Below are 26,971 nucleotides of genomic sequence, written 5' to 3' on the forward strand. Positions count from 1 at the left end.
CGAGAGCTGGGCATAACAAGGGAGCTGTTTTCCACGTGGCCCTGTGCCAGGGGTGAATTCCTCAGCTGCAGAATCGGAGAAGGAGCAGGTCACGGAATAGGATTTGTGAGGTTATTAAACACAAGAAGCAGGGGCACCTGCACAGCGCGGGGTTGGGCAGATTTCTGCCTTCTAGTGAAAGCAGCAGCTCCCAGCGGGTGTCACACAGGAGCAGAAGACCCCTCCGGCTGGCTCAGAGCAGTGGGATCCCCCAGACAGCAGCCCAGCCTGTCTGTGGCATAGGCCGGCATTCGATTCTTGAGTCATGAGCAAAAAAAACCCTCCAGTCATCAACAGTGCAGTCACGTACTCAGAGGGAAACCCCCTTCCTTCCTAGCTACTCTGCTTGGCTCATACCTTGGAATGAGAGGACCCATCATTTCTTGTCTTTTCCTTACAACTGTGGGACTTCCCGTCCTCCGGAGACGGCGAACTGCCTCTTTGACTGCTCTGCTCTGGTCTTCTGCAATATCTTTTGGCAAAGAGCTCCCCAGGTGCACTGTGTCGTGATAAAGAAGGTGTGGCTTTCACCGGCCCCGTGCCAATGGAAAACGTCACCAGGGCCGATCGTCCCGTGCTCTTGATTTTATTTGGATGCCTTTTCTAAACAGCATGTAGGTAGCGAAAGACTTCTTGGCAACAGCCGTGTACCTTTGAGGCCGGTAATGCCAAGTGTTTCTGGGTGGTCCCTTGTGGTTTCGTGGAGGTTCAGGGCTGGAAGGGATCTTGCGGATCACCGGGTCCAGCCCCCCCGCGCTTTGGCAGGAAAGACCGCTGGGATCAGACGACCCCGGGCGTCACCAGGGTGGGTGCTGTCAGGCTTCTCCCTATGCGAGACCCTTGCTGCGCATTCGCCTAATAACCAGGGATCCCGGTTCTCTTCGATTTAACCTCTCCCTCCCCAGTCTTCAGTTTAAAAAAAAGTAACCCCCAAATCCCCCTTTTCCCCGCGATTCCAACGAAACACCACTATACATACGTCTCTATAGCAATGGCGTTTCGTGTTAATCACGGACAAAATGTGCCTTTTGGCCTTACCTTTTTTAAACCGAAAATTGGGGATATATACATATATAATTTTTGTAAATCGGAGAAAACCAGGATCCCGCCTAATAACGCTGCGCGGCAGTAGGCTGGCGGTTAAAAAAAGCCTCCTGCGCGGTGCTAGTAGCCAGCATCAGACGAAAACCAAAACGAGAAGTGTGCCGGCACTGACGAGCACGGAGTTAATACTTCATTAAACAAGCACTGGACGAGACGTGCGGCCACTGGGGCGCGTTCATGACCCCCCCGGGGCGCGCGAGCCCCTGGCTGCCCCGGCGCGGGGGGCTCAGCTGTAGGGCTGGTTTCTCCGCGGGCGGGCGGGCGGGCGAGCGGGCGGTCGGGGCCGAGCCCCGGGCGCGGGCTCCCTGCCCGCCCGCCCTCCCTCCACGCGTGCCCCGAGTGCGGGCCCGGCCGCCCCGACACGTGCGGCCCAAGCGGCGGGAGCCGGGGAGCTGGCCGTGCGCGCCGCGGAGCACCGGGCGGCGGCGGCGGGGACATGCCCCGACACAGCCCCGGGCGGGGCCGGCCTGGCCTGGGCCCGCCCCTCGCTGTATATAGGCGACGGCGGCGGCGCCCGGGACTCGGCAGTCCGCGGCAGCAGCGGGGCCGGAGCAGGCGGGCGAGGGCGAGGAAGAGGAAGAGGACGAGGTGAGCGCGCTGGGAGCGGCTGCCGGAGCGGGGCGGCGAGCGCGGGCGCGGGTACGGGTACGGGCGTGGGCACTGGCTGCTTGCCGCAGTCGCGGGGGGCCGGGGCCGAGCGGGACCTCTCCGCTTGTGTGATAACGCAGGGCTCCGCTGTGACGTCGGGCTGACGCCCCTCGCCGCGGGCCTGATTCGGTGGGGCGCCCCGTGACGTCACTCCCGTGGGGCAGGTGACGGCAGAGAAGCCCCGGGGATGACGTCGTGCGAGCGCGGGGTTGAGCACGGGCTCCACCTGCTGGTCGAGGAGCCGCACTGAAGTGGCCGCTATGGCCGAAGCGGTGGTTTGGATCTGGGTCTGGGGGGGGACCTTCCTGGTTAACCCCCCCCCCCCAAAAAAAAACAACAAACAAACAAACTAGCCCTGCCCTTCCCCAAGTGCTGCTCTGATCCCCTCGCCCGTCTGACCTGCTGCTCTGCTTTCTGCTCCCTGCCCTGCCCTGCCCTGCCCTGCCCCTCCCTGCGTGCCCTGCCCCAGCTGTCCCATGAACCTCCTCTATCTGCGAAGGTAGCTGGCCACGACTGACTCATGAATGCAAAGCTGCCACCTCCCATGCACACCTTGCCTGGAAGTGGCACGCTTGCATGACCGGGGTGTCCCAGGCTAAGGAGACAAGGCCGGATGAGCCGTAAAGCTTCCTCACGGTCTCCTCTCTGCGGTGGGCTTCGCTGGCGCAGACCAGGACTCTGCCTTCCTTCCCGGCTTGGTGCAAGGGAGAGAAGAGGCTGCCTGGAGGGCCGGGTGGTGAGGATTGGGGGAGCAGGGATGACTTGTCGAAGATCATCGTGCTGGCTTGCTTTTAAACTGAATGGAGCATGTCCCTCTCGGATGTCGTGTCCTGCTGAAATCTTGCTAAGTGTAGGAACAGGACTGTTCCCTGCCAGTGCTGGTAGTGAGCAGAGCATTTCACATGCTCAGCTGGTTTTCTTAAGAGAAGTGCACCAGATGTGGCTCGGTGCGCTTCTTTGGGGCCAGCTGATAACATGCGTCAGCTGCAGGCTTGTCCGACAAAAGGAAGGAAACTTAAATGTCCTCTTTCTAATACCGAAGAGTATTCGGCTCCGTGTCCTTAGCGCTCGGTAGCTTCCACCGTCATGTGATGGTGCTGGAAAGACAAAGCATCGAGTCTCTAAACATCTAGTTGTGCCAGATCGCTGGCTGAGGAGCTGCCACTAGTGTCGAAATCGGTGGGAGGTACGCAGCATTCGGCACCTGGGGATTGGGCATTTGTATGGCTCGGTCCTGCGTGTCTGGAGGGGAGGAGGAATCCTGTTTGCTTTTATAAGCATCAAGTTCAAACTTGTCCCGAGCCCTAGTTACCTGCCAGTGCTTGTTTGGACATGCTGAAACTTGCCTGACTCACCATGATGTCATTCCCTGAAGCTGTTCACAAGGGCGTGAGCTGCCGGGAGATATGAAGTTTCAGTTCTATTTTTAATCTGAACTTCTCCGGTTGGGGCTGAAAGGCAGGAACAGGATAGGTTGGATCAATATGCTATTGGCAATCGGACCACTAATGGTCAAGGGTGAAGATGTGCAAGCTGGATGCGGCCTTTGGATGTGGGCCTGTGTAAACTCCCAGGGTACTTGGGACTGAATAATGTGGGAAACTTGTGGCTCTTTTGTGACGGTGGTGTATGGGTTGCAGAGCTGACCACAGACCTCTTTGCTTGGATATTTGACTTGAGCTGTTTCTGGTCACGGACACATGTACTTGGTACGTGTTCTTTAGCATGTCTGATTCCCATGGTAAGTAATGGGGATAACCCAGGGGTGGGCAAAATGCGGCCCAGGGGCTGGATGCAGCCCACCAGGCCATTCTATGCAGCCCATGGAGCCCCTAAAAATTTTAGAAAATTAATATTTATCTGCCCCGGGCTGCCTGTCATGCGGCCCTTGATGGCTTGCCGAAACTCAGTAAGCGGCCCTCTGCCCAAAATAATTGCCTGCCCCTAGTATAACCAAATACTTGGCACACCTTTCCACCAAGCCTATGAGAATAATCTCAAGGTCTTGCTGTGCCAGATGCTGTATGTACAGATAATTCCTGCCCTCCGGTAAAGGACTCTCCTCGAGCACCTACAGGCTGCAAAGGGAGGCCATTAACCCTATCTATGCATGCCCATGGGAAGGGAAAGGGGAAAATGTATACCCCTGTAGCAGAGCTGCTGCCTTGAACTCCCCTCAAGTCCAGGTCCTGTTTCTGGACTCTAAGGCTGGTTCCTCATTGCCACTATCTGCATACGGAGGTTTTGTCAGTAATTACCCAACAGCTTGTTACAGATAAATAGGTTGATTAACAATGTGGAAAAGCTTGCAGCTTGTCCCCTGCAGCTTGCTTCAAAGCTTCCTTGCCATTGAGGTCTGGTTCTTGAGTTTAAGAAATGCTGCTAAAGTTTCCTGTTGCCTCATCTGCTCACAAAAGTCTTGTATGAATTTTCAGATTTGATTCTGGATTTTTATGATCTCAATTTTGAGGGAGGCCGGAAGCTTTGTGGTGTGTTCAATCACTGCTCAGTCAGTCCACAGGACTTAATTCCCACCCCTTCCACTGGCTGGGATGGGGGCAACTCCATCCCTCCTGTTAGGATAAGGCAGGGATGGCTGATGAGAATGGCCCATGCCACGATTCTGGCAAATAACTTGGTGTTGGTCTAACTGACTACACTTGTCCGAAAACGGGGTTTGCATCCAAGACCTTTAGCACTCTCCCAGGTGAGCACCAGGAGTACCTCTTGCTTCTGGGAGACTTGGCCTTCGTGTGGACCAGGCACTATCCTTCCATGGATTATATTTGCAGGTAGCCAAGCATGGGGAGCTCGAGGCAGCCCCTTGGAACAAGGAGACAGTAACTGAGGTCCATCTGCATGATGTTGCTTTCCACTGTCTGTAACAGCACCCCTTCTTTTTCCTTCAGCTGGGAACATGCCTCTGTCACAGAGCAACCTCCGGCAGACCCCCTGCAGCAGGAAGAGCTGCAGAAACCTCTTTGGCCCAGTGGATCATGAGCAGCTCCAGAGCGACTTTCAGGACTCGATGAGGAAAAACCTGGAAGAAGCCCAGCTCAAGTGGAATTTTGACTTTGAAACTGAAACGCCGCTGGAAGGTGCCTTCAAGTGGGAGAGGGTCCCATTTCCAGACATGTCTTCTGAGTACCTCTGCAGCCACTCCAAAGTCCCTGGAGAGAACAGTCGAAGCACTTCCACCCTCAAGATTCCCACAAAAGATCTCCTTAATCGGCCCTTCTCGGGTGAAACCATACAACAGGTCTCTGAGGCCAATCGGGCCAGCTCTCCAAGGCGCCTGAAACGCAGACAGACCACCATTAAAGGTAAGGCTGTGATGCTTGTGATTTTTGAATAAGAGTACCCCACTGAGTATCCTGCAAGGGGTGGGTCAATGGCCACAGTCGGCGTTATTTATTTCGCACTTTCTGAGTTGCGGGAGCTGGAGCAAGGTTCATGACCACTTTGGAGTCTTCCCCAGGCAGGGCAGCAGCTCTAGATCAACTTGCCTGCCCTGTGGGAAAGAGCAGCCAGTGAGGAAATAGGCTTAGCTCCCTTCCCTCCCATGAGGCAGCCCCATCCTTGCATGAGAACCCAGGAATGCAGGAGGGCCCTGCTCCCTTTAGTTTCATGTAAGCAGTGGGATGACTCTTCCCTCCCTGCAGTACCTGAGAAAGGGAAGAGGGTTAGAAACCCCTGGAGCAGTCCCTTCTTCAAGGTGGGAGTGGGGGCATGGGAAGGCAAGATGCTCCTACTGCTTTCCCTCTTGGTGAGGTTGGGGAAGAGAACAGGACAGCCCTAATGTGGCACAAAGGACTAATACTGGGGTGAGCTTCTGCAGCAGGGGTCAAAGTGACCTCGATCCAAAAGTTGCACAACACCTGTCATGTAGGTGTGCAGGGAGATGGCCAGTCTTGCCTGGCCAAAACCATGGCTTTTAGATTCTGAGGTCAGCCCCTTGAAGAGATCACATTTCCCCTCAATTTCCTATTGCTGCAGCACAGGATACTCCAACTAAGAGCCAGACCTTGCTCCCAGTGCTGCATTCTTGCCCAATGAAGCTGTACCTACCCTGGACATCCTGCTCTATATGGTTGAGATCTTTCTGATGACTTGAAGCAGGACTCCTGCTCACCCTTGCTGTACTTTCAATTCAGACAGCTGCTCCTAATGTTTCTCTAGGTGACTTATTTGATGAGACCGAGATTTGAAACTGCATCAAATGAGAATTAATACAATAGTCTCCACTTTTTTTCTCCCCCGTAGATTTCTACAGTTTAAAGCGGAAGATCTCGTCCAGCAAGCCAAATCCTTGATCTCAGAATAAACGCTACTGTCTGTGCCTTTGTCTTGGGCACCATCACTGAGATCTGTTTTCCCCAACTAACCTTTAATGGAGCCATGTTGCCCTCTGAAATGCCTCCTGTGAAAGAACATGGAGGAGTTGCCTGTTGGGTAGGACAGAATCTGTGGGGACTTTCCTGAAGCTGCCCATGGGCCTTGGCTACCATCCTCTCTCTGTACTGTATAAGCTTCTTCCTTGATCTGTGTGTTTAAGTGGTATAGTGTTTATAGTGCCCTATTTATGATTTAGTCCTGGGTACCTAGTGACCCACCCATGTGCAATGTGTATTGTAAAGCATTATTTAAACTAGACTTGGATTATGCTTGGGTAAGTTCTTGGGACTGTGGAAAAGAGGGGATGACAGAGGCTGAAAAGTAGGCCCCGGAGGCTCGTGTGATGGTAATAAGGAGTGCAGCAATGGGTACAAGAGACAGACAAAAGTACTCCCACCTAGGATGTGGGTCTCAAACTCCTGGAACCATCTATCTTCCCTCTCCTCCTGGCCACTTCCTTGAGCCCAGGATGCAAAAAGAAGGTAGAGAGGGATCTTCATCTTTAGGTAGCTGTACCTCACTTAAAAGGAGCAACGGGGTGTCCAGCATCCAGGTTCTAGCTCATGGGATCAACTTTGGAGCCATTTATTTGTGTCTCCTCACTAAGCCTCACCGCTACTGAGCAGCTTCACATGCATTGAATTTGCACTGGAAGGAGAGAGCCATGCATGCACTGTCTGCCTTGGTGTCAGTGTATCAGTCCAGTGGAGGTTACTGCTCTTCCTTTTTTCTTTCTAAAGGAATAGTCTGTTGAGGAAGAAGGAGATGCCATGGGCTATGTAGCAAGCACCCCTGCTGCACTGACTTACAAATCTGAATCAGTTTGGGGTGGAGCCTCATGGGGAAGAGTCTCCTAGCATCTACCCTGTAACTCAGGTCGGGTGCTGTTCCTCTTTCAGGCTACTTCCACACAGAACTGAACTTACCAAGAGAATTATCATGTAGCTCTAAAGTGTGTCTTGTTTCTGTATTAGTGGCAAGTGTTTTGTGAGTTGTGCAGGAAGCCTGGACAGGGGTGGAGGAGTCCACTTGGCAGGCAGCACCAGGAATGCTGGTCCATCTTGCATTTAACAGGCTAATGTACTGCTCTGGTCTTTCCACGCTTGTATGAGATCAGAATGTGCCCTGAAGGTTGCTTTTCATAATCTCCCCCCCATGCTAATGCTACATCTAACTGGCTTCTAGCACAGGCTGACCCAGAACATGCTCGATAGAGGATATAGTTTCCCAGTAGCTAGGCTGGACTTCCATAATAGAAGCAGAGCAACTCCTCCTGTGGGAGGCAGGGTGATGTTGTGGCTTGCTGTACCACAACCACTTGGCTTCTGCTGGTCTAACTAGAACTGGAAAAAAAAATCCAGTTTATGCTACTGGATCTCTTCAGGTGTTGGGCAGGACCATCTGTGCATGAAGGAGGAGCATATGCTCTTGTTAGAGATTGGTCTGAAGCCTTATCAGAAATCCTGAGACACTTTATCTCATCCTACTGATCTTGGACTGCTGAACATAGGCAGAACAAGCCTCTGCCATGGATGGACTCAGTCTTGTCCCCTTCTCATCTTAATGCACTTTGGTGTCAGAGAAATGCTGGCAAACTCTTAGCACTAATAGGATCTTATTTACAAATAAACTGGAGAATCAACTAGAAAAGATAGTTTAAAATATAACTTATGAATAAAAACATCTTTGTGTATAACTGAAACTGTTGCATGTCTTCTGTTGAACATAAGCTTCCACACCTTTATTAGTGGAAGTAATGCATCTTTATTTCTGGATTTCCACGTGCCACATGCCCTTAACACCTGGGTTTCTTGCTCTGCTATACATTCTGTTGCTACTTTACCCTATACATCATTAATCCAATCCCCAAATGGGATAGGTACTGCCCTTTCAGGGGAGGGTTGCAAAGAAAATGTGTTTAGAGATGGGATTCTTATTGGAAGCTGTGTTGTGCCACCCTCTGAGCATACTGCAGCCATGTCGCTTGCACCTCGCTTCCTCCTCCCACTCAGTCTTCCATGGCTGACTTGGTTGCACACAGCTGGAGGCTGCAAGATGACACTTAGACGCAGGCAATTTTTGCCATATCTGGCCACAGAAAGTGGTCTATAGCTGTGACCAAACACAAGTGTATGGTTGCAGGCTGCTTCAAAAATGGCCGATCAGAAATCTTCCCCCCCCCCCGCCTCATTGTATGAGTATTTCAAAACCGAGCTTCTTCTATAACTTGTGTCTGCGCAGCCTGCCAGCCTTTCACAGTTTTGAGAACGGAGCGGGGAAAAGGAAACAGAGGGAGTTCAGTCTGGGTTTTTTTCAGCTGGTGCTGGAGGGTGGGACAGGTGTACTGGAGCCCCCCTGAGGTGGGGAACCCTTAGAAGAGCTCCCTCTGCTCCCTTTCCCCCTCCCATTCTGAACACAGCACAGGCTGTGTGGAGGGGCATTGCTAGGGGAAGCAGCCCGCAGCCTGGCAGCTAGATTCCCCTCCCCCTGGAACCAGGAGTGAGTTTCTGTTTGGTCTGGGGGGGATGTTGTAATTCCCACAAAGGGTTTTCAGTTACAGTGGGGAGCTGCACTTCTGTCTGCATGCTTATTTCTCTGGAGCAAAGCCCTCTGACCACTTGTGTCCTTTCACACAAATGGATCTGCCTTTGCAGCCCTTATATTAGTGTAAATCAGCATAGGTTGGGGCAGCATGGACCAACCTCTTTGACAAGTGCGCTACATGATGGCCTTGCCCCTTCCTCGGTTGCCACTCTCTTCCCATTTGTCTAGTCTTCTGCTCTGCTTTCTGCTACCTGATTCCCTATGCCACACACTGTGCCATTGGGGGGGTTGCTTGGCCACCCTTGCATTAGGGCACAGACAGGACAACCACTTAAAACAGTTTAATCTGGAACTGGGCTGACCTACAAGCCTGTTTAAATGGCTAAAGCTAACAGGAATGGTTCAGAAGTACACCTGGAAAATCAAGTAATATATTTAACTGGCTCACTTGTTAGGTGAGGATGCCCCATGCTCTAGGACACTGCCTCCAGGCATGTCCATCCCATACTGCATTGATCCTTTTGGGCGCCCCACTCCCCTTGACACTCCACGGCAATTGTCTGCTGTGGTACCCAGCTCTGGTACCCCAATCCCTCTGTTTCTCTTGCTTGTTCACTAACAACCAGCTGTGTCCTCACTCCCTACTGCACTCCAGTCCCTCATGCCTTCCCCAGCTCCAAGGAACCCAACAGCCTGGATCTAAGCATTCTTCCCCTTTCCCCCCAGATCAGTGAAGCACATGCAAGCTTCAGTCATTTGTGGGCTATTCAAGTTTATTGAACTCACATTTAGGAGAGAATAGAAAACAAGTGAAAAGGCCCCCAACCCAAGGCCACCCATCCCCTGAGAACCCCAAAGGCATAGGTGTGAGCACTTCCCCCACTCACTGGCTGAGAGGCATGCTGGCTCTTACCCCCCTGGTGTTGGGAGTCGCAGCACTTCACACACTGTGAATGGGTTCCCAAGCAGGGCCATTTGGGAATGGTTCAATTGTTAGGTGTGACTTGTGGAGCTGTGCTAGACTGCAGCTGTGCACCTGACTTACCCATCAAGTCCCTTTCTCTGCTGCTCTAAAATAGCTTGAGCCTTTTCACCTAAGAAATGCTGTGGTGCTTTCCCTAGCCTCCAGGGGAGTAAAGGACCAAGTCTTGCATCTCCTGAGCCAGGAGCCTTGCCTTTGCTAATCTAGACCTCTAAGCCTCCCTGGGGGTGTTAACACTCTACAGATATTTGCAGAGTGTTGTTGTGCTATCCCTTGCTGCAGCTAAGCCAAGATCTACAGATTTAGCCCTTTTAATCTTGCTTCTTACGTCAATCTGGCCGACCCCTCCAGTGATGACTGCTCCCCTGCAATCCCCTCCAGTCTGCCAGTAGGAGAAGGAGATCGAGCAAGCAAACAGGTCACCGATGAACAGCTCTGGAAATCTGTGCTGCTCTCAAGATGATGAGCTGGGCCCAGTTCTAGGGTTGCTCAGAGAGCAATGCACAAACACAAAGCAGCAGGATGAAACAAAAGGAGGATGTGTGTGTGTACGTGCATGTGTAAAGCACAAAAGACCCTGCCTCTCCCACCACCAAATAGCCCAGTGATTGGGGTGCATATGCACAGACTGTGCAAGAATGACGTCCAAATCTTTCCCCAGGCAAGTGCCCTCACTTCTAGGGTGTAGGTCGGGGAGGGCAATTATTTCGGGCAGAGGGCCACTTACTGATTTTTGGCAAGCCATCGAGGGCTGCATGACAGGCAGCCAAGGGCAGATAAATATTAATTTTCTAAAATTTTTAGGGGCTCCACTGGCCGGAAAGAATGGCCTGGCGGGCCATATGCGGCCCGCGGGCTGCATTTTGCCCACCCTTGGTGTAGATTGTAGCAGTGTTGGTCTAAGGACATAGGCAGACAAGGTTATTTGGGTAGATGTAATATCTTTTATTAGACCAACTCAAATAGTTGGAAAAACTCTCATCCTGAAATGACTGTGCTGGGTCCAGACAGTCCACCCAGGAGCAGAAGAAGTTCCCAGGGGAAAACTCCATCAAAACACAATCTCTGTGAACCAATGTAGTTCAGGTGAAAGAGCATTTAGGGTGGCCGTGAGGGAAGTATCTAAACAGTGGTTTGGGAAGTGTCGTTTGTCCTTCCCCACCTGCATCAGTGTTTATACACTTCACCAAGGCATACTGAGGAGACATGCAAGTAGAAACAGAGGACTGAAGTTGCATCAGTTCCTCGCCGTTTCATGTGTTTCAGTCACCATCAGTGATCACACACTTGCTTTGGTAAGGCCAAAAGGCACCTTGCAGCTGCTGCTAGAATGCGCTTCAAAGAAATGGGGTCTCTGTGGACCATGAGCCCTGCCTGCCCTGTCATATTAATGGGATCACCTCCCAGATCCTGTAGCCTTCTATGAGCAATACCAAGCAGGGGCTTCTTATTCTGGGAGCAAGGAACAAGATTGAACTCCTCCTCTATTCACTTACTCTACTCTACTTACACTAGTAAATCAGCCCCTCCCAAACACACCTGCCTCGAGTTCTGCTAATGGCTGTAAAGCCACAATATCTGTAACAACTGTCCTGATGTTAAACTCCCTGCAGCTGATTGTTAGCCCATAGTACCACACAAGTGCTTGCCAAACAGGTTTTACTTCAAAACACAGGCCCAGGGGGGTTGACAGTATCAGCCTTCCTGTAATTCTAAGTGAGCTTGGCTTTGATTTCCTAAATGGGGACGCAGATAGGATCTGTTTGCACGGAGGTAAAATGTTCTCAGGGATATTTGCACTCACCCCCCATGATGCACCTGAAGGGAGTAGGCAAGCGTAACCAGAGCTAATCTCAGCTTTGGTGAGCAAGGATCAATGCTGGGCACCTCTCTACAGGTAATGAATAACTCTACTCAGCACTCAAATCCCTGGCGAAATCTAGGAGGCCGTTTTGGCATGCTGTATCCAGTGGGGCTTTGGCAGTGTGGAGAACCAAAGCAGAAAGAAAGCAACAAGTCCAGTTGCATTGTCTCCTTGCAATAAATAAAATAACTAAACAGCCCAAGAGCGAATACCGAGTGAGATTTTTAAAAGTTGGATGAATAACAGAGTGGGCATTTCAAAGGGGCACGAGGGAATGATGCCCTGAGTTTGGAGCGCCCGAATCCTTCGGGTTCCTTTGCAATGCCCACCCAAAATGTGCAAACTGAGACTGAACCAAAACCCAAGATCCAAAGAAATGGGAGGCTTGCAGGAGTTCAAAACTCTGGATCTAGATCAGAATTACGCAGACAGGTCTCTGTGCCATGGGAGTGTTATTAGCGTGGGAGGCCAAGGGCATTCACACCCGTGTTGTTTACATAGCTTCCAAAGGCATCCAGACCTGTTTAAAACATGTCACTGGACCAAAGAGCTTATCTTATCACCAATGGACCCGCTGGTTACAAGTCCAGTAGCTTGTTCTGAGTGAGGAGGTGGATTCTTAATTGGTCCTCACAGCAGCTAGGACTTGTCCGTGTGCCTTGCTATTTTACAGTGATGGTGTCCCTTTAAATATTATTTTCACAAGTTAAGGTTACAAAGCAGCATCTGAGAACAGGAAATGCTGGGAGGTAGGTCTCACCCGACCGCGGAAAACTGAGTTGAGCAAGAAAGACAGCAACAGCTCAGGCCTGAATTGGGCGGATAACGTGTAACGGCAACATCCCTCCTCTGCAGTCTTACCGAACTAACTCCCCTGAGAGCTTGGGATCCCTCTCGCACAACAAGCCGGTGCCCTGCACTTCAGACAGGCTGAAACCCTTCCTGAAGCATTACTAGAAGGTAAGACAGATAGGCTGCTCTTTTATTCCTGAGCCTGGCTTAGCCTGGGACCTGCTGCAGACACCTGAGCATCAGGGTTATTGCTATGCTTCCAGGTGAAGAAACAGCTCCTTTTTGCACCTTCAGAATCATTTGACTCCTGGTTTTGTATAATCAGGGCTGGATTTGCAGCAGTGCACTTCTAAGCACAAGCAGAAATGCTTTGATGCTGATATTTAAGGGGGTTGAGCAGGTGGCTGTGATCTGCATGAACTGTTGTGAGTAGAAGGCCACGTAGAATCAAGGAGACTCCAGCCTATTCATCTCAGCTGGGTGGGATCCTTCAGCTGGACCCACTGGCTGTGCTCTGTGATGAGACGAGCCACAAGGCCATCCTGCTCTTGGTACAGGATGCACCAGTAAGATTGGACTGGGGGATGGGCAGTGACACAGATTTCCTATGATCCCATGTGGTCACCTTATGCTTCTGCCAATGGGTTGATTCAGAGTAGGCATATGATGGGGAGCCAGGGCTCCTACTCGGGTTATCTCTATTTTGAAGCCCAGTGCAGGCTTCAAATGGTCTGCTCGCTTGCTTCCTGCGTAGGCTGGATCCTTATCAGTACCTCTTTTAACCGTTGCTAACCTTACAGAACACTGTAGTGAACTCTGCTTACTCATCAGCCCTCTCACCCCCGCAGACAGTGTCATGGCTAATCTCTGTAGCTCACATCGAAATGCCATTTGTTTAAATGGAATAGAGAAGAGTCTCATGCCATGTGTGGTGGCACGAGGGGCCAGTGGTGAGTGTGCTGGCCTGCACTTAAGAAAAGGAGTTTAACCCCCTGCTCTGCAAGAGACTCCCTGTGTGACCTCATGCTTATGTATTTTTTGCAGTGAAAAGTTATTGGATGAAAAGCAGGTGCAGTATGTTGGGAGTAGGACCAAAACCCAGGACTCTCCCTTCCCAGCTGAGAGCTCTTATCACAGGGCTGCACAGACAGTTTCTTCTTACAGTCACCCTCCCTCTGGCCCCCGCGAATCTTGCATTCTCAGCTGCAGAGTGGAGGAGCGGAGGAAGTCCCCAAGCAGGGTAGGCCACACCTGGTGGCTAGGGTGCTCTCAGGAGTGGGGTAAGGGAAGATGTGGCTTTGAAGCCCCTAAGGGTGAGTAGGGCATTGAACACAGGGCAAATATTCTGGCCAGTGTGCTGTTATACAACAGGGGTTACTGTATAATAGGAATTATACAGTAGGAAAGCACTGTCTCATCATCATCTCCTCCTATATTAAAAAGGCTGCATGTACCCACACAAAAACCCCGGACATTGAGTCCAGAAGGTGTTTTGTACTATGAACCCCCAGGGGCCTCACCCAAGACTACAGGCAATGCCAAGGGAGAGGCTGGTTTTCAGACAACCCCTTTCTTTCAGCAACTTTTGTTGGCTGGTTTGGGTATCTCCTTGCTCTCCATACTGGTTGCAGTGAATGCCACTCCCAGGGTTTCTAACTTTGCCCAATCACTGACCAGGAGTTTTGTTGTCTGGCACAAGTTTGTGAATTTACACCCCCAGCATTGGGATCTTGGCCCCTTTGTTGATCTGGCCCTTCGCTTCTCTGCTTCTCAGTGCCACAGCTGCAGCATCAGGATAAGAGCCATGCCCTCCTGCACAGGGGTGTGGTGAGGACACACATTAAAGACCCAGTGGTGCTCTGAGCTTGCAGCGAAGGGAGTCGGAGAACCTGGGAGAGACGAGTAGACAGAGCTGGGGTTTACTGTGAAATGCAGGTGTAAGACTGCAGACAGGAGCCTCAAAGGGATTCTCTTCGTGGTTTTTACCAGTAACGTCTAAGAGTCCCCATCTGGGATGGCTCCAAACTTTGCAGCCTGTTGGGAAGGATTTAAAAAGTGCTATAAATAAAAACCAGAAAAAATTAGCAGATCTGCTAAAGGGCTTAATAAGAAGCCTGGTTTGCTTTTACACTGAAGTCTCAACCTGTTCCTCTGATAGCCTACGGCTGGGTCAGGGCTCTGCACCAGACTTGATCCTAGCTGCTGCCAGAAGAACCTCAAATTCACTGAAACCTGATGGTTTATAACATATATCCTACTCTAGCCTATCATTTTCTTTTCCGGGAATGAACTTTCAAAACCAAAAGCAGAGACTGTAGCTAATCCCAGGACTCCAGGAACTGAGGCTTTAAGAAAAATGCCAAATATCCCAAGTTGGGTGGTGGAATTGTAGGAGTAGTACAGTGAAACCCACATGGACTTTGGCTTCATTTACCCAAATTTGAGTTTGCTGCTGTCCTAGGGGGCTGAGTTTCCTTCGACAAGGAAAGTCAAAGCCGATCCAGGAGGCTGATCTGCTGCTGCCATTCACAGGATCTTTTTTTTAAATTTTGTGTCTGGAGCCAAATCGGTTCCAAATTCTATTGATTGAGCACGGTTCAATTGTTCAAGTCTGTGCAGCGCTACCACCAGCAAGTGTCCTACTTCCCAGACTCTTCAGCCTGAGGCTTCAGATACTCCAAAATCCATGGCAGGCATCCTATGTGCAGGCCCCAAACCCAGAGGTATTGGAGTTCAGATGCCCCCTCATCTCGCTTGCGCTGTGCCAAGGAGCAAGTTAGAGAGAAAGCCCGAGAGCAATCCCCCATCACCATAAATTGTGTAGCCGAGATCCTCCCATTGGGAAGCCTTAGTAGACTCTTGCACAGGTGCCCATCTGCAGTGCAAGGAAGTAGGGACAGGTCTCCACCCTCTAACTACACCAAGTCATTCAAGGCTGAGAAGAAGGGGATCTCCCTTGCCAGGTAAGTAAAGCCACCTGGGATGAGAACCATGATCATGGTATCTCCTTTACCAGATCTCTCTCCCCAGCCCCATCACAGATCGGTCGCTCAGAATGAGTAAGGCATTTTACACTGCAGTGGCACTGTCCCTGTCCTGCTGAGTTCAGCCTCAGACACCATATATAAAGGAAGAGCAGAAGTAAGACCATGAGCATTGCCAGGACCTGCCTTTCCTGCCCTTAGCATAAGGGATGGGAACAAAAGGGGCTTCAAACTTTTTGTGCTTCTTGTAATCTGCAACGATGCCAAGTAAGCTAGAGTTACCCCAAGACTACTTTAACCTATGCTCTGCCTCCAAGGATCTTCCTTTGTGAGCCCTGGGAAGAAAAGACTAGCTCTAATGTGCCTGCAACCCACCTCCTGATGGCAGAAGCTAGGAGCAAGTCTGGTACAGAGCCCTTACCCCAGCTTCCCACTGCTTTCTGTACAGCATGATCTGCTGCCAGAGTGGGTATAAATGCAAACCGGGCCTCTTGTTCAGACCTTTAGTGATTCAAATCCAGGAGGCTGATCTGCTGCCATTCACCTATCTGCTGCCATTCATTCATCTGTCAGGTGCTTTTGCTTGAGGCTTGACTCTTGGTATCTGCAATGCTGCTTTCAATCACTCAAACCCAAGCTCCCCTCCCAGTTCAAACCTTCAGGACACCTGGCTTAACTCCTTTACTTGTGGCTATTAACGTCCAGTGTTTTGATGAAAAATGCCAGAGAGAGGCTTTGGTTTGGGCAGAGGGATCAATTCTGGGATGCTTTTCTCTCCCTCTGTGCTGGCTGAGCAGCAGGATGGTGTCAGGGCCAAGCCACTGGACCTGAGAAGTAGGAGGTCCATCTCGAACTCTCTTGGCTCTTATGTGAATTCCCTATGTAGCCACAGGCAGCTTCTTTAGGTATCAGTTTGTCAGCTGCAGGGATATAGCCATGTGCCCAGCAGGGGCTAGGAATACTGAAACCGCCTGTACCTCCTCAGTGTGAGAGGTCTGTGACCCAGAGAACTAATCCAGTTAAAAGCCTGTTACTTAGATGCACTGAGGGGAGGAAGGAGAGCGTGGTGCCCTCTTATTTCCCTCTTCAAAGGGCTGAGCTGTATGTTCAAAGGCTATGGAGCGGAAGAGGACTCCAACCAAAGGCAGGCGGCTGGGCTCCAGCCGACGGAAGCAACTAAGAGAAATGAGTGACCAGGCAAAGGAATCCTCGATCCTAGAGGAGGATCCGGTGGCGTCCGAAATAATGGAAAAGGTCCAGGATTTCTTCCGGGAATGCGACAAGGACCAGAAAGGATTCCTCACCCGTGCCGACATGCAGGTAAATTGCAGGCTTGAGCATTGTCCTGGGTGAGCTGAATTCTGCCTCCTGGAACCAAGGGCTGGGACTTGACAAAAGCACTAGGCCTGGAGACAGATCATGGGAATAGGACTCAGGAGACCTGTGATCCTACTCCTCAGTCTACCCCTTGTCTCCTGTGTGACCATGGGAAAGTCACAGCTCACTGTGCCTCAGTTTCATGCTTTGTAAAATGGGAAAATGCTATTCACTTGCCTTCATCAACCACACTGAGATCTAGGGCTGACAAGTGCCATTTCATGGCTAAGCACAATAACTGCATTGCAAATAGATGAATATGAAGCTAGTCAGTCTCTAAGGTCTGAAGCTCAGAAGAGCTCTGCCCCATTCACCTCCCAGAATCAAGCCCGTGCTCTGCAAATTGCCCAATGAAAAGCCAAACCAAACATGTCATGAGCAAAAGTGGGTGGGCTGGCTTGTGGTTAGCTCATGGGGCTGCCTGTGACTCACCACATGGTTCTGATAAATCACGTTGTTTCCTGCCTCAGTTTTCCCCTCTGTAAAACAGGTCTGAACATTCCTCTCTGCTCCCTAGAGGTGTTTCATAGATCTCTAGGGTCAGAAGAGACCTATTAGATCATCGAGTCCGTGTTAATAGATACCTGGCATGGATGTTTCTAGATAAGGACAAAATCACAGATCACAGGTTGCTATTAAGTTTTGGATCTGATCCTGCCAAGTCTGCAGAGTAGACGGTTTTCAGCATGGTGAGTTGGGAAAAACTTGGTAGTCCCAGCAAGGTGTTTGGAGGTAGGAGTAGGTGGATAGGAGCTCTGTGCATCTGATTCTCCTTTCAGCAGTGCAAATCAAGAGTGTTGTTTGTATTACACTGCCTGTGTTTGAGGCATTGTAGATCCTGTACAGGGTCTCTCTGCGCCACGACCAGGGAAAGGCTCAATATGGGCAAATTCACCCTGCCACAAAAGTGGGCCACGCTTCTGAGAAGCAGAGTGAGTTAGTTCCATGCTGCTGCAGCTAGACTGACCAGTACACAGTGGCTAGGGTACATCTACAATGCAGGTGCCTGAAGCTTAGACCTACCCCTAAGAGAGACTGACTGCCCACAGTGAACAAGGGGAAATGGGCACAGAGCAGTGACGTGCCCTGTCCAAGGTCCCCTGAAGGCAGAAACAGAAGCAGAACCCAGGTTGCCTGAGTCCCAGTTGCTGCCTCTGTAGAAATGAATGGAGTCACATCACTTTCATTGTGTGGAAATGGGATCAGGTGCAAGAAATACAACAGATTAAGGCAGAGTTGGGGCTAGTTACCCTTGTTGCTTAAGCAAAGTGCCTCTCTGGTGGGCGAACAGCTCCTTTCCCCTCTCCTCCAGCTACTGCAAGGGGTTAGTCACACTCAGACATTTGCATTGTTTTTAGAACCTGAAGATGAGGGATCTCCCATGCAGCGCCGAGGAGTTGGAGTTCATCTTCGATACTCTTGATATGGATAAGAATGGATCTTTAACGACAGAGGAATTCACCACAGGGCTGCGTAGGTGCCATTTCGCTGCCTTCAAGGAGTCAGTGTTGCCACTGTATAAATGCAGTAGTTGCGGTAGAGCCCCAGCGAGGAAGGGGGCATCCCAACATTTATAGCGCAATGGAGGCTTGTGCGGTGATTTCAGAGTATGTGCAAAGACATGGCCATCTCTCCTGATCTTTCAGCCCAGAGGAGAGTGTGGATTCATTCACTGTAGCAGGGCAATGCTTTGCTGCATGGTTTGATTAGTGCACTGAGAATATCTGCCACTTCCACTTCTCTTTTTCCAGAAAAACTGGCTTTTCCCTTAGCACGGCCCTCCAACTCTGCCATACGGCCTGCATGTCCCACAGGCTGCCTCGTGCCCGGGCTGCCGCACAGCCTTCTTCTTGCTCCAGGTGCTTGACATGCTCCAGGTGGCTGGACTACCTGGCATTGTCCACCTGCTGCCCAGATATCTGTAATGCCCAGCCTGGCTTACCCACCCAAGCTCCTGTCTCTCCAAATGGCACCATTTGCAATAATTAACTCCAGTCCAGCTGTGAGTGTGATAGGAAGCCTGGGGCTGTTCCTCAGGCTGGTTCTTCCCTCTCTCACACGGGGAAGGTAGTATGGACAGTCTAGTTTATCAAACATTTTCTTGTCCAGATCCTTCCTAGCACCTAGAATGACATCCTGGATGCTTAGCCCCAGGCTTCTAAACAAGGGACCTGGTCAGGCTCCTGATGAGAGGTGCTGAGTATCCAGAAAATCAAATAGCTGCATGTGCTCAGAGATCCTAAAAAACACTTTATTTGGGTGTGTATTTGTATCGAAGTCTAACATTGAGCCCCCCAACTTAGAAAATCTTGGCCTTAGGCTTTACTGTTCTGTACCACCAGGCCACTGAAGTATCTTTGTTCATGTAATGGCAGGGCAGTTCCTGAGCGCACAGACTGCAACCAGAGAGCATCGGAGGAGGAAAACAGCTTCCCGGAGGGTGCACACGATGTCTGCTAACCTGTCTCTGGAAGATGTGGATAGTGAGGAAAGGAAATGCTTCATAGACTTCATGGACCAACTGGGTGCAGAGAACATCTTTGAAGAGTAAAAGCCTATCAACCACGTTTTCATTTAGTGCCCAGTGGTTGGGACCCATGCAAGCCTGGGTTGGGGTTGTGAATCTATATGGGACATCCAGGCCAAGATCTATCCCCCATACAGGCCACCAGGAGCAAGACGGTAGGGAGCAAAGGAATAGCCTTAAGACACCTTTGCCCCATGCTTCCTATGCCTGCTCCAAGGGCAGGGGCACAGTAGTTGAGAGTCAAGTCGTGCTCGCCTGCAGTCTTATTGGTGGCCCTTCCTTTGAGAGGGACCTTTTTAGTCATCAGGCATGAGTTGCTGTTCCTTGAGCTAAAGAATGCCACAGCCCCAGTGCTCACAGCCAAACTCAAGGATCTTTCTTGGTCCACCTCCTAGAGGGTTGGCTGGTTGCGGAGCTAGCCACCTGCCTTGCAAAGAAATCCTCACTGAATGGCAAGCCTCCTTCTAACAAGGTGCTCTGAAATGTTTCCATTCCCTTCCATTCCCAGGCTCTAGACTATCACTAGGGCCCACTAAAAGCTTTTTGATAAAACACTTTCCACTCCAAAACATCTCCTCAGCCACCACCTTTGTTCCATACAAAAAGCCTGACATTTTACTTTTCCCCTTTTTTTCAATTGTACAAGAATTTGCGTTTCCTTTCAGTCAACCTTGGACACATTCAGGACAAACTCTGAATGAGACCAATGATTTTCCTTTTTTTATTTTTAATTAGCAGAAAATAATTTCCCTTTTTTTTTTTTTTTTTCAATGAGTCCTAACTCCCCTCCCACATTCCTGGCTCATTGTCCCTCTCTACAAACCCAGAATTACTTGAAAAGCCCTTTCATTCATGTTCCTATAGACTCACTGGCATTCAGACTGCTATGGGGAAGGTCTCAAGCCCTGCAGAGACTCTCTGGAACAACAAGTATTCTTAGAGAGCTTTTTCCCCAGTCTAACCATTAATGAGACCAGAGGGCAAAGATCCTCCCTGCCACTGCAAACAGATGGAAGTGGGCCACTGGAATCTGCAAGCTGCTCACCTGAACACATCCATGTCTCTCTCTCCAGCCAGTCGGAGATTTGGAAGCTGTGGGTGAAACTGCGTCAGGATGAGCCACACTTGCTGGGCAACTTGGAGGAGTTCCTGGCCAAGATGACAAATCAGATCAAGGAAGCAAGGAGTGAAAAGGCAACCCTGGAGCTGACCTTAACCAAGTGAGTCACACTGCAGGATTGGGCTGGGGATCTCTCAGACCTAGCCCTACCGAAGGGAGATGAGTGAAAAATAGGAATGATGGAGAAGGACCTAAGGGAGGATTTCATCATTTCCATCTGTGGGGCAATGGGTGGCTTAGGAGGTTGCTTAACAGCTGGAAGCATTTGATGTCCATGTTACATGATCTGATCCAACCCAGTTCAGACCAAATGTCACCGAGGTCTCTGTTGGCCCAGAGGAATTGCGGGGAGGGGTCCACATCACAAAACCACCACTGCAGAAGGGTGGTCACAGCAGTGAGACATGGGGCTCAGAGCCTGAGCCAACCTCCACTGACTGGAGGGACTCCAGATGAGTTAGATGTGTGCCAGATCAGGCCCAGTATCATCAGCCCAGCACCGCCCTTGCTTCTGTGAGTGGCCTGGGCAGGTCAAGTCATATGGGTAGGGCAGTGCGGAGCAGAAACTTGTCTAGCTGCTGCCTGCTCTGTTGGGGGAGAAGCCTCTCCAGGGCTATCCATCAGTCCCCTTTCCTCAGCATTATCTGTGGTCAAAGAGCTCAGTCTGGTGCGATTAGACCCATGCTCAAGCGCCCCTCCTTTTGCTGTGCCAGACAAGTCACTGAACGCAACAGGGAGGTGCAGCATCTGTACGAAGAAATGGAGCAGCAAATCCACCAGGAGAAGCAGCGGCTGCAACATGAGGTGGGTTCAAGCCCTATGCGTATCTGATCACCTCCAACTCCCGTGTGTAGCAGGGTGCTCAGGCGAGGGGAGAGAGGCGGTTATCCTTTCCCAGGCAGGAGGGCTTCATCTGGACCCAGAACTTGCTGCCTCTCTGACCTCTGGGAGGTGGGCTGGGAAGAACCTTAGAGAGCCACGGAGGAGCTGGGCCTGCAGGGTGGGACATGGGGAGCTTGGCAGCTTTGCTTCTGCCTGGTGTTCAGCCAGAGGCAGGGAGCAAGCACACAGAAGTACAGGAGCCACCCAGGTGCAAATGCGCAACAGGAAGTCACTAGCTCTGCAGCTGTTTATCTCTGGACCCCACATTTCCTGGTCATTCACAGTGATGGCCTGGGGCTCACAAACATATGTCCATTTTGCTCCTAGCAGCAAGGATGGGATTCTTCCCCTCTCAGCTTTGTTGTTCCATATCCACCTCCATATCCTGCCTGCTCTGTTAGGGCTTCCCCAGGGTTCATATTACACGCAGGCTCTTGGGGGTCTGTGGCAGTGGCAGCTGGAAGCCGGAAGGAGCCACTGCTGCTGCCTGAGCTGGTTAGAAAGGCACGGGGTGGGCTGGGGGCTTCTCATCATAGCAGAGTCACTGGCACAGCTGTTTGAGTGCTCGGGTCAGGTCCCAGAGGACTGGAAAGGGGCCAATGTGGTCCCTATTTTCAAGAAGGGGAGGAAGGAGGATCTGAGTAATTATAGGCCAGTCAGTCTCACCTCCATCCTTGGCAAAGTCTTTGAAAAGATTATTAAGGATCATATTTGTGTGAGTCCACCAGGAAAAAAAATAATTCAGCAGAGCCACCAGCATGGATTTGTAGCAGGTAAATCATGACCGACTAATCTGGTTTCATTTTATGACCAGGTCACAAAACGCTTAGATGCAGGAATAGACGTGGATGTTGTTTACTTGGATTTTAGGAAGGCCTTCGATATGGTATCTCATCCCATTCTCATAAATAAATTAAAAGGCTGTGACTTAGATGATTACACAGTCCGGTGGGTGGCAAATTGGCTTGGGGGTCGTGCCCAGAGAGTGGTAGTAGACAGGTTGGTATAGACCTGGAAGGATGGGGTTAGTGGGGTCCCACAGGGCTCAGTCCTTGGACCTGTACTCTTCAATGTCTTCATCATTGACTTGGATGTGGGTGTGAAGTGCACTTTGTCTAAGTTTGCGGATGATACGAAATTGTGGGGGGGAATGCACACTCCAGAGGGTAGGGAACGATTGCAGGCAGACCTGGACAGGCTGGAAAAGTGGGCAGAACACAACAGGATGCAATACAACAAGGACAAATGCAGAGTGCTGCACCTAGGGCATAAAAATATCCAGCACACCTACTAGCTGGGAAGTGATGCTCTCAGCAGCACAGAAGCAGAAAGGGATCTTGGGATCATAGTGAACTCCAAGATGAACACTAGTCATCAGTGTGACGAAATCATCAGCAAAGCTAACCGCACTCTATCGTACATCAGCAGATGCATGACAAATAGATCCAAGGAGGTGATATTTCCCCTCTATGCAGCATTGGTCAGACCGCAGTTGGAGTACAGTCATTCCTCGGACTTACGACACAATTGGTCCCTGAAAACCTTGTCTTAAGTCAAAACATTGTAATTCGGAACCAATTTTCTCATAAGAAACAATGTTATAATGGGGGATTGGTTCCTAAACCAAGGCCCAATACCCTATTTTCACCAACAATACCCCAGAATTTTGTACTTGATCAATTATAGATGAGTAATATAGCTACATTAATGTATTTATATTGTAAATAGCAATCACATTGATTTGGAAGGACTTCTTTGTGGTGTCTTTGCTGGACTTTTTGAAAGGCTCTTGGTTGGACTTTTTGAAGGGTTCTTGCTGGAGTCTTCTTGGGAGTCTTGGCTGCAGGTTTTTCTGGACTCTTGTCTGTTTTCTTAAAGAAAGCATCCAAGGAAGTTTGGACAGATGTTCTCCAGGAAGATGAGCGACGCAGCAAACTTGTTTGCTGGCGTGGCGTCGCGTTGGATCAAGCATTGTAAAGTCAAAACTGACATCATAAAGTTGAAACAGGGTGTCGGTTTATAAACATTGCAAGTGCGAAACGTTGTAACTCAAAACGCTGTAAGTCGAGCACTGCCTGTACTGTGTCCAGTTTTGGATGCCGTACTTTAAGAAGGACATGGATAACCTTGAGAGGGTCCAGAGGAGGGCCACTTGTATGGTTAAGGCTTTGCAGGCCAAGCCCTATGAGGAGAGACTGAGGGACCTGGACCTCTTCAGCCTCCGCAAGAGAAGGCTGAGAGGTGATCTTGTGGCCGCCTACAAATTCATTAGGGGGTACAGCAAAGGATCGAAGATGCTCTGTTCATCAGGGCGCCTCTTGGGGTAACAAGGAACAATGGTCACAAACTGACAGAGAGCACATTTAGGTTAGACATCAGGAAAAACTTCTTCATGGTAAGAGTGGCCAAAATTTGGAACGGGCTTCCAAGGGAGCTGGTTGTCTCCCGTATCTTGGGGGGGTCTTTAAGAGAGCTGGATAGGCATCTGGCTGGGGTCATCTGACCCCAGCAATCTTTCCTGCCCATGCACGGGGTCAGACTCGATCTGTTGAGGTCCCTTCTGACCCTAGCATCTATGAATCTCTCTCTTATGGGGGGGAGGCTCAACCCTCTCCAAGCCCCCCCTGTATTTTGAACCCTGGGCTTCCCCGGCTACTTGCCACACAACCCCCTTTAAGTTCTGAATGCATTCCCTGATGTATCATCTTCCCCTCTCATCCAAGTCCCAGAAATGCTTCTTCACCCACCCAGCTGGTATAAAAAACCACCTTTGAATCTTGATCCATGTAGGGCTTGGATAAGGGACCAATTAAATAATCCTGGCAGAACCATTCACACTCCATGTTCCAGGTCTGACCTCTAAATCTAGGATGCCCTTGCCTTTGCTTTGCTGTCTTTCCTACCATATGTTTTCTCCCTTGTTCCCTTCCTTTTTCACTTAGGTTTACAGACTTTTTTGGAAAAATATATTCCTATATGCATATAGTTATATATACAATATCCCACAAAAGCATTCCTACACACACCTTAAAAATGCATACCTGTTCCCCCTTCGGCCTACCCCAGTAGTTGTGCCTGAATTCATAGCGGAGGGAAAGCTATTTATAAAGTGAACTTGTCAGATTATGGTCATTAGTTAAGGAAAACATGCACATTTTGCTGTCACAGTGAGTAAGCAAGTTCAACATAGAGTTAAAGGAAGTGATGGGATTCATTTTTTTTTGGTTACTTGTGTGCATGCACACACCTACCCTTGACTATATATGTAATTTTTGTCAATGTTTCTCTGTCACCTGGGTTCTGGGAAGTGGGAAGAAAGTTTGGGATTTCTAGACTGGGCTGATTTCTTCTTGGGGAAGAACTGAGAACATGCAGGCTCAGGCCAGGCCTCCTTGGTCTGCTTGATACACAGGATACCCATGGATTTCATTCAGCCAGGCCAGAGATGGCACACACAAGGCCAAAGCTTCCTCAGCTGATTATATCCCAGTAGTGCCCATTGTGGACACTTGTGATTGGAGTCCACTGTACAAGGCACTGTATGAACTCATAATAAACAGTTACAGGAAAGCAGGGCTGGAAAGGACCTTCCAACATCATCTAGTTCGGGCCTCTGCTCAAGGTAGGAGCATCCCTCACTAAATCAGCCCAGTCAAGTGTCTGTCTAACCTGTTCTTGAAATCTTCCAAGGATGGACACTCCACAATTTCTCTAGGTAGCCTGTTCCTATATATTAATAAACGCACACATACAATTAAAATGATATGACAATAAACAAAGCAAATGATACTTAAATAAACAAATGACAGAAAATTTCAGAATAATTTGATTTTCACCCTGCATTTTAAACCTAATAATGCAGCTCCTACTCAGTGTAGGAGATTAGAAAGCAATTCCTGCCTCTGTCCTTCCTGCCAGGGCTCCCTACAACTTCTCCCGTCATCCTGTTTCACTCACCCGGCTGGCTGAGGGCCTAAAATCATTCCCTATGCTCAAAAAAAACTAAAGGCAAACACTTGATCTCATGGCAAGACTTACATATGCTTTCTTATCTGGCTATTTACATACAATATCCATTGCATTCTTAAGGAGCTTATACTATGCATATAACTTCCTGCCCCCAGGGGTGTAATTGTTTACCAGTGACTGAGAAATCTTTCCTGCTCCAATTATGACCAGGAGAACATTTGCAGCCTTTCAGACATAAGGATGACTAATCCAATATCCTGAAGATACTGTCTCTCACTTAATTTCTCCACTGTGAGAAATGTCCTTACCTGAATAGCCTGTTCTCAAGTGTTTTTGTTACAGGTCTGTATTCAAATATAAATTCAATGGAAGGGCCTGGCTCAAGTGCCACATACCATGTCCACAAGGTCTATTTAACTGGCCATTAAACATACCCATGTCAGATGTTTATTCTTATCAATGACTTCTCTCAAGTGTGAATAGGTCAGGAACACTTAAGTGAAACACTGCCCAACTAAATAATCTTGGCCAAAATATGAAACAAAAAAATTACATTCATATCAAATACCACAATTCATACCAACATAATAATGATAATGGTAAATACAGCTTGAGGCTACCTATACATAGAGACTACACATGCTGTATCGATAAAACCAACTCAAGAAAACACGCATGATATTCGACAAACCTCTCAAAATATTGCAAGTTCGTGATGACGTGCTTCTGGTCCAGAAAGCTTTCAAGCTACCCGTACTAGCAAGAAAAAGGAAGTGATATTATCTCCTTCTCACCAGTGCCCAAAGAGGTTAAGTGACTTGCACAAGATCACATAGGGAATCAGTGGCAGGGCCAGGGCTCAATCCCAGGGGTCTAGCAGTCCAATCAAGTTCTTTGTGTGCAGGACCATCCCTTCTCTTCTCTTTCATGAAGCCAATTTGTTTTCAGGGCCCCAGCTCAAACCAGTATTTTCTCAGTCCTTTGCACCAGCAGGTGTGATGTAGCTGTCTTTGGATTAGGGCTGGCATGCCAGTCAATTGACCAATCAAATATTGTTAATTGACCAGTCAATTGACAGCATGTTTTTTGACTGGTCAAAGATTATAGGAATTTTATTTTAAAAAACTATATTTTTATAGTTTTCTTGACAGAAATATTATTTGTATTGTTTTTTGACACATTTCTTAATGGAAAATTGTTCTTTTTCTGTTGTTATTTGAACCTATTGGCAATTTTTTACAATTTTTGACTGATATTTCACTGGTCAATTGACTGAACTTTATATGACCAGTCAAATATCCAACCGTACTCGGGACATACTCAGTTCCTGTTGCTGCTGGGTGTTTTGACCTCTGCCCTCAGACACACATGTGGGTTATGAGTCATTCATAGTGCTAAAGGTGTCGCTCGGAGTTGCTCCTCGGTGTGTGTTTGGACGTCCAGTTGGAGCCATTCTGTTTGGGCCTCCAGGCTGCAAGGAGCCAAGGTCTGTAGTTTGCCTTTTGTTTGGTCAATGGAAGCTGTGTTACGTTCCAGCTGAAATCATGGGTCAGACTGTGAACATTTGCCCTCAGCTTTAGCTACTCAGCCCTGAGTGCAGTGCAGCGAGGGAAGAATGTGTCACTCTGGGTGGCATCAGGGGACAGGCAGCTCATTTAAAGAAGCTGGCATTAACGTCTTCTCTCGAATCCAGAGCAAGGCTAGAAGTCACTTGCAGAGCACGGAGATGCAGAGAGCCCTGGCC

The 26,971-nt window shown here is 49.5% G+C and overlaps 2 protein-coding genes and 1 long non-coding RNA gene across 6 annotated transcripts in view; 2 read left to right on the forward strand and 1 right to left on the reverse strand.

Annotated features, from left to right (window-relative positions):
* LOC109284342 (uncharacterized) overlaps nucleotides 1–26,971 on the reverse strand; it is a 58,945-nt gene that overhangs the window by 7,483 nt on the left and 24,491 nt on the right. The window lies entirely within an intron of this gene.
* Nucleotides 1,631–7,888, forward strand: CDKN1A (cyclin dependent kinase inhibitor 1A). Its single transcript, XM_014605451.3, has 3 exons — nucleotides 1,631–1,731; nucleotides 4,701–5,114; nucleotides 6,055–7,888. Exons 2-3 carry the CDS (start codon nucleotides 4,709–4,711, stop codon nucleotides 6,102–6,104), a joined length of 456 nt encoding a protein of 151 aa, XP_014460937.1. The 5' UTR covers nucleotides 1,631–1,731; nucleotides 4,701–4,708; the 3' UTR covers nucleotides 6,105–7,888.
* RAB44 (RAB44, member RAS oncogene family) overlaps nucleotides 11,355–26,971 on the forward strand; it is a 35,765-nt gene continuing 20,148 nt past the window's right edge. For all 3 annotated transcript variants that reach the window (XR_002091759.2, XM_019492478.2, XM_019492479.2), the window contains exons 1-6: nucleotides 11,355–12,536; nucleotides 16,445–16,672; nucleotides 18,088–18,202; nucleotides 19,105–19,276; nucleotides 20,330–20,476; nucleotides 21,090–21,180. Coding sequence is in view for 2 of the 3 variants with exons in the window: in XM_019492478.2 (XP_019348023.2) it covers nucleotides 16,469–16,672; nucleotides 18,088–18,202; nucleotides 19,105–19,276; nucleotides 20,330–20,476; nucleotides 21,090–21,180 (729 nt within the window). In the remaining variant the exon portion in view is untranslated. The remainder of the gene's footprint in view (nucleotides 12,537–16,444; nucleotides 16,673–18,087; nucleotides 18,203–19,104; nucleotides 19,277–20,329; nucleotides 20,477–21,089; nucleotides 21,181–26,971) is intronic.

The sequence above is a fragment of the Alligator mississippiensis genome, chromosome 14 (assembly GCF_030867095.1).
Source record: "Alligator mississippiensis isolate rAllMis1 chromosome 14, rAllMis1, whole genome shotgun sequence".
NCBI classification, from domain to species: Eukaryota; Metazoa; Chordata; order Crocodylia; family Alligatoridae; genus Alligator; species Alligator mississippiensis.

Coding starts and splice junctions, on each gene's coding strand:
- CDKN1A (XM_014605451.3), top strand. CDS start 4,709: ATGCCTCTGTCACAGAGCAACCTCCGGCAGACCCCCTGCAGCAGGAAG. Junction 5,115..6,054: donor CAGACAGACCACCATTAAAG/GTAAGGCTGTGA, acceptor TCTCCCCCGTAG/ATTTCTACAGTTTAAAGCGG.